The 11,001-nt window shown below is 55.5% G+C and overlaps 1 protein-coding gene across 1 annotated transcript; it reads left to right on the top strand.

Moving 5' to 3' along the window:
- Positions 1-2,146: 2,146 nt before the first annotated feature.
- Positions 2,147-10,481, top strand: SDS (serine dehydratase). The gene is made up of 8 exons (XM_004753291.3): positions 2,147-2,318; positions 5,126-5,280; positions 5,679-5,718; positions 5,971-6,110; positions 6,210-6,301; positions 7,040-7,267; positions 8,896-9,020; positions 9,775-10,481. The coding sequence occupies exons 2-8, from the start codon at positions 5,128-5,130 to the stop codon at positions 9,981-9,983; spliced, it is 987 nt and encodes a 328-aa protein (XP_004753348.1). The 5' UTR covers positions 2,147-2,318; positions 5,126-5,127; the 3' UTR covers positions 9,984-10,481.
- Positions 10,482-11,001: the final 520 nt, after the last annotated feature.

The raw sequence follows: 11,001 nt of genomic DNA, 5'->3' as shown, positions 1-11,001 counted from the left end.
AAGCACACGGCCCATCTCTATGATGGAATATTATTCAGCCATGAAAAAGAATGAAAGCACATCCTGTATCTGGAAAACACGATGCGGGGGCACCTGGATAACTCAGTGGGTTAAAACCTCTGCCTTCAGCTCAGGTCATGGTCTCAGGGTCCTGGGATCGAGCCCCAAGTGGGGCTCTCTGCTCAGCAGGGAGCCCGCTTCCTCCCTCTCCCTCTGCTTGCTTCTCTGCCTACTTGTGATCTCTGTCAAATAAATAAATGAAAAATCTTAAAAAAAAAAAAAAAAGAAAAGAAAAGAATACCCAGTGCAGAGGGAAAGAAGCCAGACACAAAAGGCCACACGCCCTATGATTCCACTGATATGAAATGTCCAGAACAGGCGAATCCACAGAGACAGAAAGCAGACCGGTGATTGCTGGGCGTTGCAGGGAGGTCGGAAGGGGAGCAACTGGGAACAGGTTTGGGGTTTTTCTTTGGGGTGATAAAATGTTCTAAAACTGATGCTCCATAAATGGGTGAAGTATATGGTATGTGAATTGTAGCTCAAAAGAGTTGTAGTTTTCAAAAAAGGATGCACTCAGGACATGGCGCATTGTTGTTGAAACCAACGGAGCAATATGCAGAGGACCCAGGAAGGACAGGATCGCCTCTTTCCACCCCTTGCCGCTCCCTGCCCTCCCCCAGTCCCAATACTGCCGCGGGGGAGAGGAGACGAATCCAACATGATGAGACAGTTGTCACCCCTGGCCACGTCAGGTGCATGTGATGATAACCTCACATGGACACAGCACCCAAAGCCCACATCCGGGTCCTGTGAATGCGACACCGCTGGGCCAGACGCCCCCACTGGCCTCCACCCGCCCCCGCTCATCAGCCTCATGTCTGCAGAGGGCTCAGAATTCCTGAGCCTGTCCCCTCACCTGGGACACGGGACTCAAAATGCCCACTCACCCGGTGCTTCGGGGGTTCAGTGAAACCCCACGTAGCAACACTTGGCTGGGGATCAGGCACAAGCAGAAGCTCCGGCTACTTGAGGGCCGACTGTATACACTCAGAGGCACCCAGGGACGCTGTGCCTGCATGGGACCTCCACGACGCCCACGTGGCGTCAGTTCGGCCGCCCTGTATCTCCTGCGCATGCGTGTGGGCATCCTGCTGAGACGAGGGCTTGGGAGTCCCTGAGGAAGGTCAGCATGTCCCACAGAGAGGAACCGTTTTGCAGGCTGCTGGTGCCCTCACTGCCCTCTGTCTCATTGCTATTCTCGTCCTGGCCGGCGGGACAAGAGAGCTTTGTTGAGGGGACCAGGAAAAGATCCGGCTGGACGTGTTTGGACACACCACCCCTGTGGACATCCAGACAGACCCCTGCACAAAGCCAGGGACAGGCAGGAGGCTTGGCATGGGGCGGGGAGTGAGTTCAGGTGCATGTGATGATGAAGATGATGATGACGGCTGCTAACACTCAACACTCGGGTCCAGGCCCCATACCTACACATAACATTGTTATGTCATCTCATCTGAGGAAGGACGCTCCATTTTCATCCCCATTTTACAGATGGGCAAAGGGAGGCTCAGGGATGCAAACTGACCTGCCCCGGGCCACACGGCTGGTAAATGGCAGAGCCAGGATTTGAACCGTGAGCCGCCTGGGTCATACCCATAAAGCCATCTGCTCCTTCAGGACAAGTCATAAGGGACGACAGGGAAAGGCCATTTACATTATAGCAGGCAGCCTGGGTTCAAATGCCTGCTCATCTCTTACTCTCTGGGTCTCAGCTTCTCTTTCTTGAAAATGAGGATAAGAGTACCCCTTCCTCCCGTGGTGTGTTTCCTGGGTGCCTACTATGTGCCAAACACACGCTAGGGCTGGGAAATGCAGGATCTCAGGCTATCCTCCTGCAAGCCCTTGGGAACAGCCTTGGGAAGCAGGTGCTGTTCCCTCCAGCGAGTGAAGAAGCTGAGAATGGGAAGGGAAGGGGCGAATGGGGGAGAGCCAGGAGGAAGCTGCCAGCAGAAGCTCAGCCAGCTTCCCCCTCGCCTCCTGGAAGCCCCAGGGCAGCGGGCCAGGGGCGGGGCTTGGCGGGGGGCGTGGCCATCCCTGGGCCCTCATTGGCTGCCCGGAGGCGCCCTGGGAATAAAGCCCACCAAAGCCCCAGATCCGTAGCCCCTGGGACAATTTCGGAGACATTCCACCTGTCCATCTACCCTCCATCTCTCTGAGGACTCTCTACCCAGCCTATCCATCTAGACCGTCTCCAGGCCAACCCTTCCCCGACTACTCCCTCCTTCCCGGCCGCCCAGCTCCACCACCTTGGGCAGGTAAGTACCCGCTCCTCCCCCACTTGCAATCTGGAGTGCCTGTGGCCAGGGGCAGGGGGAAGAGGTTCCTGGGAAAGAGGAGATAGAGTCATTTGAGCATAAAAACCCATGTTCTGAAGCCAGACTGGCTGGGTCGGCATCTAGCTCTGGGCCTCAGTGTTCTCATCTCTAAAATGGGGATAATAACAGCCCCTTCCTCGTAAGGTTGTTGTAAAGATGAAATGAGCATGCACTTAAAATGTCCAGGCAGATATAATAATAGTTCGTTTTTATTGAACTCTTGCTTTGAGCCGAGTGAGAGGGGAGTGAGTTCTGACCTAGAGGGGACACGAAGGCAGACTGCAGCTTCCAGTGGCCGCGCTCCTCCATGTTCGGCACAACTTCAAGATGTTGTACTAGAAGGAGTATTAGAAGGAGGGGGTCTCTGCCCCTCACCTGAAGGCAGCCAGCCACAGGTGGGGGAGAAGACTTCCCAAATCTACCTGAAAGGGGTCTTGTGGGGCATCCTTCCCACTCCCAACCAGGAGAGCGTCCTGAGGCCAGGGCTTGGCAAGGTGCACAAGGTCCACTGAGCCAGAACGGGGGTGCCATTGTTTCGGGGAGAACCTCCAGGAGGCTAGTTAAAGTTAATTCAAAATGATACGGGATGTTCCTATAAAGGAGTGCCTCTAGTTCTTGGCTTTGGTTCAAGAGATCTAGAGGAGAACACCCCCTCCCAGGCCCTGAATGTTAGTTAATTCAGACAGACATGAGCTATCCCTGTTTGGGGGTGCTAAGGCTTGTGGGGTGGTCAGGAACCCCATCCCTCACTTGTCTTCTACCCAGGTGTATCTAGCTCAGTCTGGAAGGGCTGGTGGCCAAGCCTAGGGCTGTCCCAGGTGGTGTCATTGGAAATGGCGGGGTGGTGCGTGGAGAGAGACAGCCATTTTTGCTTGGCCTTCTAGCATGAGGGAGGACGTTGTGGGGTGGGGACCAGATAGGCTACTCACCCAACCACCTGCTGATCAAAATCTGGCTCAGCCCAAGTTGGGGAGAATCCAGGAGAAGAGGAGGAAAAAGGGCTGCACGTCTTTGGCCAGACTCTGGGCTACATCAGATTCTCGATCACCTGGAGCTGGTCAGACCAGGAGGTCTGAGCCACGCCCATGGTCCTGGAGAGAACCTAGCTCCTGTGCTAGGCTATCTAAATTCAAATCCTGCCTCCCCCATCCCCCAAGCTGTGTGGCCTTGGGCAAGTCACATTAATATTCTAGTAGCTGTGGCTAGAGTGACAAACCGCCCCAAGGTGTAGGGACCTAAAGCAAGAGCAATCATTGTATCGCTGTCTGTCGTGGCTCTGGGGCTTAACTGGGTCTCACTAGGGTCTCTCAGACATCTGCCCTGTGATGTGTGATGGTAGCTGATGTCTCAAGGTCACCTCCCATGTCTGACAGGAGATACTGGCCATCCGCTGTCAGGTAGAGTATCTACATGTGCCCTCTGCGTGAGGCCTGGTCTTACTCCCATCATGGCAGCTGGGGTTGGAGACGGAGCTGCCGGAGAGAGACAGCCAGGCGGAGGCTGTGTCCCCTTCTATGACCTCGCCTTGGGAGGGGGGCTGGAGTGGAGCCGGCCCACTTGGGCTCCAGAGAGCAGACCGTGCCATCTCTTCCCAGCTCCACGCTCAGTGATGTCATGTTGGTAGCTTGAAAGTGGCCTTTGGGAAGGTCATGTACAGCACAGAAATGCGCACACAGCAAATCAGGGCTTGATTTTTCTTTGCGGAGTCTGTTGTTAAATATTCATCCACACTGCGATGCTTGGAGGCCACAGAGTGTCCCTTCCACCTAGAGCCACAGGCCAGCTCCTCCTCCAGCGTCCCTGAGCAGGAAGCACAGACCCCACCTCTCACTGGGAAAAGCATCTGTGTCACATCATAAGAGATGTGTGTGGGATGGGAAGAGCTTTGCAGTGGTCATTCTGGGAAACACAATCTGAGCCTTTTTTCTTATCAGAATGGACTAATAATGCACCTCCTGCGATTATTAAAAGGATTACATGCATTAATATCTATAAAGCTTAAAACAGTGTGTGGCACATGGTAATCACTTTAGAAATGATTATTACATAATAAAATAATTATTATAAAAAGTCTACTCTAACTGGGGATGGGGCTTTCAGAAGGTCAGTATGAAAAAAATACATGCATTTAAATAGGTATTTCCTATGCACAATAAAACATTCAAAAAGCACAAAAGGGATGCTGAGTGCCAGCCCTCTCCACAGAAGCCCCTCGCACTCATGAGTTTCTTGCATATTTCCCAAGATGTTCTAGCACATAAAAGCTTATGGATTTTGTGTGTGTGTGTGTGTGTGTGTCCCCATGTTTTTGCACAAATAGACTACACCTGCTATCCTGCCCCTTTTAGCACTGAACCATCTTTGAAACTCACTCTGACTCAGCACCTATAAATCCATCTTCATCTCATGTCCCTTGAAATGTCCAAGGTCTGAGTGTTATTTCTGAAGTTCACAGCTTCCCAGCGTGTTTTGTGTGTGTGTGTGGTGGGGGGGGGGTCCTTGTCCCCATTTTACAGATGAGGCAGCTGAGGCTGAGGCAGGATTGCTTGCATGATGTCCCCTGGTGAGTAGGCAGCTCAGCTGGGATTTGAATTCAGGTCTCCAGGATGCTCCTCATCTGGGCTCTTCCCTCAGCCTCATGGGAAGCGAGGGGAGGGGTCACTCGCAGGCATGCTGAGGGCTACATGGCAGCGGCCAGCACCATGGCCAGCTCTCCTGACCCTCTGGGTGTCCTTTCTTCCTCCCAGCGATGACGTCTGGAGAGCCCCTGCACGTCAAGACCCCCATCCGTGACAGCATGTCCCTGTCCAAAGTGGCAGGCACCAGTGTCTACCTCAAGATGGACAGTGCCCAACCTTCAGGCTCCTTCAAGATCCGCGGCATTGGACACCTGTGCAAGAATGTACGGGCGGGGCTCTGCATCTTTGGAGCGGGGGTGGCTGGTCCTTTTTCCTCAGCGGGGCCAGGCCAGTGTGGTGTGCTGACTCCCACAATGCTCCAGTATCTGCTAGTAGCACTCCCTCTAGAGAAGGAGTGCCCACCACGGAGGGTCTCCTCGTGGACTGATCCCAGAGCTGTCATTTGCCTGCTTCCCCCACTGTCCACCCCTGCAACACTTCCCTGAGCCAGTCTCTTTGGGAGAAGTGATGTCATCTGAGAGGCTAGGGCAGCGCAAAATCTGTGTGAAGGAAGGAGAGGCCAGTGTATACTGGAATCACTGGGAAGCACTCCAGGTGTGGCGGGGAGAGCCCAGGGGAAGACTGGGAGGAGGGCCTCACCCTCCCCACCTTGTCTCTACAGTGGGCTGAGCAAGGCTGTGAACATTTCGTCTGCTCCTCAGGTAAGTGGTCTGCCTGCCTCCTCCTGTGCCCTGCTGTGTGTCCCTGGGCTAGGCGCTCTACCTCTCTGGGCCCTGGTTACCTGAGCAACGAGCCAGGACAAACATCCCCAGTAGCCCCAGTTTGGAATTCCAGGGGGAGGCAAGTAGTCCCTCAGGGAGGTGTTCAGAGTCCCGAGGTTGGAGATGAGCGGTCCCCTTCGGGCTCCCAGGCCCTCCTGCCCTGACACACTCTCCACCCCCCGTCCCTGGCAGCGGGCAACGCGGGCTTGGCAGCCGCCTATGCCGCCAGGAAGCTGGGGATCCCCGCCACCATCGTGGTGCCCAGCACCACACCTGCCCTCACCATCGAGCGGCTCAAGAATGAGGGTGCCATAGTCAAGGTGGTAGGTGAGGTGAGTACCAACCCAGGGCAGGGGCCGCGGAGGGCGTCTGGTGGCAGGGCAGGATCCCCCAGCCCCTCACCCCCTCCGACCTCTGCTGTGGTCTTGCAGACGTTGGACGAGGCCTTCGAGCTGGCCAAGGCCCTGGCAAAGAACAACCCAGGCTGGGTCTACATTCCTCCCTTTGATGACCCCCTCATCTGGTATGTGGAGCCCAGAGTCCCCCGGCGCAGGTGGGGTCCATCTCCCATAGCACTGGGTGGGCACTTGCCACAATGCATGTCATCGCCCCACGGGCACAGCAGTTGTATGTGCTGGGCATGCCAACGGGCATGAGAGCAGGTGCACACGCACAGTTGCCAGTGCCCGTTCCCTGCGGCCATGAGGGCACGTATGAGCTCAGATGCACACGTACCTGCAGCCAGGTCCCCAGAAAGCTGACCCCAAGACAAAGATTTCAGGGAAAGCAGTTTACCTGGGGAATGACGCAACAGAGAAGGGGGCAGGGAGCCAAGGCCAGAAGAGAGCGGATAAAGGGTTCTCAGGGGCAGGCAGACCTCGGTGGACAGCCAGAGCTTACTCCATCAGGGGGACCCCTGGGAGCCAGTGTGGAACCCAAACCAGAGTGATCCAGCTTGTGTGGAAGAGGGTGCTGGGAGCTTATACACCACTGCCACCATTCCGGGTGGCCACAGGCATTGGCTGAAGGCCGCTCTCCGGGGCTGTCATCTCCTCCTACATTTGCAGGCAGCTCCAGTAGCCAGAGGAAGCTGTTGCGTGGGCATGGGGATGCTGGCGGCTGGAAATCAGGGAGGAGCTGGGGAGGGGGTGACTAGCCCAAAGCCCCTCGGCTGCCTGGGATGAGGACAAGGGGCATCTCTAGGGCCCCTGTGTGGGATCTCCAGGGAGCCCAGCCTTAACTCCCCTCCCCCATCCTCCAGGGAAGGCCACACTTCCATCGTGAGGGAGCTGAAGGAGACGCTGAGCGCCAAGCCAGGGGCCATCGCGCTGTCGGTGGGTGGCGGGGGCCTGCTGTGCGGAGTGGTCCAGGGGCTGCAGGAGGTGGGCTGGGGGGACGTGCCTATCATCGCCATGGAGACCGTCGGAGCCCACAGCTTCCACACTGCCACCACTGCCGGCAAGCTCGTCTCCCTGCCCCAGGTTACCAGGTGAGCGGCAGGGCTGCCTCCATTAGCTATTCATGAGCCTTGGGAAGCCCACCTCAGGGCTGGCTGCGAGGTAGACCCTCCCATGTCAGTCCCATTTTACAGATGAGGAAACCGAGGCTCTGGTCACTTGCCCAAAGTCACACAGCCACGAGTGGTACTGCTGGGACTGGACCTGAGTCTGTGTGACTCACTACTGTGAACGTCATGCTTTCTCACACGAAGAGTCCAATATTAAGCAAGTATTGACTGCCCTGTGGCAGGGTTTTGTACACCTCATTCATTTGCTAATCATTTACTGGGCCCCTCCTATATGCAAGCACTGCCAATCCTAGGCCAGAGTAGTAAATAACACAGCCCCTGCTCCCAAGTTCATATCCCAGCCCCCAACCTTTGACAGATGGTATTTAATTAGGATTAGGTTTGTCACATTATATAGGAGCCCCAAATAACAGTGTCTTAAACCAGATTGAACTTTACTTCATCTCTTACATAAAATGAAAAAAAAGTGTCTACAGGTAGGCAGTCCAGGGGCTCCAAGAAGCCAGGGCACAGGTCCCTTGAGTTTGTTCTCCATCATCCTTATCATATAGCCCTATGGCCCAAAATAGCTGCTTAAGTGCCGACTATCACACCCACGCTCCATCTGTCAGGAGAAAGGGAGGGCAGAAGTGATGCCCCTTCCCTTTAAAGACAGACACAGTACTCCCAGTTACCTCTCATTGGCCAGAACTTAGTCACATGGCCACAGCTACTGCAAGGGAGGCTGGGAAATATCTTCTTACCAGGTCTCCACGTGTGCAGCTAGAATAGATATTGGGTAGATAAGTCCTTACCACAGAGAGGGAATACTGCGCCCCAAATTCTGGATTCCTGAGCCTGGCACCCAGGAGCTACCACGTTGGGCTCTGATCCTGCACTGTTAGGATTGAGGAATTAATTGTCGAGTGCCTACTGTGAGCTATGCCAGGCTTAGGACTAAGGTGGTTCAAGCCCCAGGTGCTCCTGGGCAAGATGGGAATAGAAAGTGATGACTCCAGGGAGCAGGGAGAAAGTGAACGCACTGATGATGAGTGCAGGTCCTGGAGGTACAAGGATCCTGCTTGAATTGCTCCCACCACCACTGCCTAGGCACATAACTTTGGGCAAGTGACCGGCACACTCTCTGCCTGGATTTCCTCTCCCATTAAAATCAAACCAATGAATAGCAAAAATGGTTGTGAGAATTAAATAATGCCTGCAAAATCCTTGGCACTTAATACTTGTGCAAGAAATTGTCACTATGCCTGCATCATGGGGAGGACCCTTTGAGGAGGTGGCCTTAATCCTGAGCCCTGAAGGATAGGGCCAGACCTGGGCGGGCAGAGCCCCTTTCAAGGAACCACAAGGCGGTCTCTCTGGCGTTTGTTCCTCAGTGGGTGTTGAGCACAATATGCTATTTACCCCCAGTCAAGCCTCTGTGCTTTATTAGAAAAGACTTCACTGTCGGGGAGCCTGCCCACGGACCCCGCTTTCCTGCTCTCTCTCAAATCCGTCTTACTCTTTCTATCCCTCCTCATCCCAATCTCTGCCTCCCTCCTCCCTCCTGTTTCCCCCATTCCCCTCCTTTTCTCCATCCCCATCTCTCCCAGTGTGGCCAAGGCCCTGTGTGTGAAGACCGTGGGGGCTCAGGCCCTGAAGCTATTTCAGGAACACCCCATCTTCTCTGAAGTCATCTCGGACCAGGAGGCTGTGGCTGCCATTGAGAAGTTCGTGGGTATGTGCTGCGTCCTTTCAAGACCTGATCTGCTAGCTCAGGAACTAACTGGCTATCCCAGTGGCATCCTAAGAGATCCCATTCCCTGCAAATTTTCCCGACAGTCCTATCTCCCACCCCGATCTCCCACCCCTTCCTAGAACTTCCCACTTGTGAAAGGTAATACAGTGCAGTTATAGAAGTAGAAAGACCAAAGCCACAAGTGAAGAAGTAAGTTTGATAACCATGACAGCAGGGAATAGCAATTAAATATTTTAAAATGCGAACTTTGAGCTTCCTGATAGCCCTGGTGAAAAGGGAAAGTATGGGCCTCAAGCCCAGCTTCAGAAATGGGTCTGTAAGTAGACTGGTTTCCTTCTGGGTTCAGTCTAGGTCAGGGATGACACATGTATATGTGTGCAAGCGCACACACACACACACACACGGCAAGCACTCACACTGCCACTTAATCTGTATTAGCACCCAGTGTGCACATCAAACACGGCTGTCTTGCTCAGATGATGACTCAAGCCTTCTCCACATAGGGATGAGGCAGTTACAACCATTTTACCAGTGCCCTCACTCATAATGAAACCTAGTCGTGATGCGGACTTGGAAGGCCAAGCTGGGGCAGTGAGGGGAGGTTTGGCCTGGGACCGGAGTCTGTGGCCAGGTCCGAGAGCGCAGCAGCTCACACCCTCAGGCTTTTCCTATGGCCCAACAGCACCCCGCACCCTGCCCCCAGGCCCCACCCTCATCACTCCCTCCTCCACAGATGACGAGAAGATCCTGGTGGAGCCCGCCTGTGGGGCAGCCCTGGCCGCCGTGTACAGCCGCGTGATTCAGAAGCTGCAAGGAGAAGGCAAGCTCCGGGCCCCGCTGTCCTCCATCGTGGTCATTGTCTGTGGCGGCAGCAACATCAGTCTGGGCCAGCTGCAGGCCCTCAAGGAACAGCTGGGCATGAAGAACGGGCTGCCCAAGTGAGGGACCATCCCCACCCGTCTGCCTCCCCTCCCCGGGGGACCCCTGGAGGAGCTGGAGTTTTATCCAGCACCTCGCTGTAAATATTCTGTCTGGGAGCCTCGGCCCGGGCCAGCCGATTCGTTTCTCAGTCCCATGAGCCCGCTGTGCCGAGGGGCCGCAGCTCCGAGTTGGAGCCGGGCCGGCAGCCAGCGAGGCCATGAACCGAACCTCTCTGGCCACAGCGCAGTGGTTCTGGGACTGTCCCTAGCCACCGTGGCTCGGTGACGGCTGCCCATGTATCCTACACCAGGTCCCCAGCACGGGGCGGGGGGGACGGTGGGCAGGAGGGGGTAGATCGTAGCAGGACAAGCGTCCCCTCCCTGGAAGGCACAGAGGGCTGTAGTCCAGGACTGAGAACCGTCTGTCCTCTCCCCCAGGAAACCCAGCCTGGCCCCACCCCCCAGGCATTTTTCTAATTGTAGCTTTTTCATTGAAAACGAAAAAAAAATGTATTTATGAAATGAAGATCCTTTAAGTTTCTCCTTCATCACCATCTGCCTCCCTCCCTCCTCGCCCCGCACCTGCCTGCTTGTAGCCCTGCCCCCTAACCCCTGCCCCCTAGAATCTTGGCGCCCCATGGCTGTGGGGGCCGGGAACCCTGCTCCCAGCTGGGCCTGCATGCTGGGAGGCCGGAAGCAGGAAGGGAGGAAGGTGAGCAAGAGCTGGGGCAAGGGCTGCCTCCTTGGAGCCAGAAGTCCATCCTGCTATCAGAATGACTTGATCACAGAACCAATGGGAGCAGAGCAATGAGCCCCCCCCCCCGACTGGGGGGGGTGTAAACTGACACTGGACACCCGTCTCAGGGATTCAGAAGGAGCGGACTTGGACTTGAGAAGAATGCCATGCCAAGCCTCTCAGACCTGAAACCCTCTTCCCAGGAGAGCGCTGCTGACGGGAAACAGGGAAGAGGGCCTGCGGGGGGGGGGGCGGGGGGGCTCCTCGAGGTCTGGGAAGGGGCGCCACCACACCAACCCCAGCA

This window comes from Mustela putorius, unplaced genomic scaffold, assembly GCF_011764305.1.
Source record: "Mustela putorius furo isolate JIRA1106 unplaced genomic scaffold, ASM1176430v1.1 tig00537248_pilon_pilon_pilon, whole genome shotgun sequence".
Classification (NCBI taxonomy): domain Eukaryota; kingdom Metazoa; phylum Chordata; class Mammalia; order Carnivora; family Mustelidae; genus Mustela; species Mustela putorius.
The sequence above is the reverse complement of the archived record's forward strand: the minus strand, read 5'-3'. Positions and strand labels throughout refer to the sequence as shown.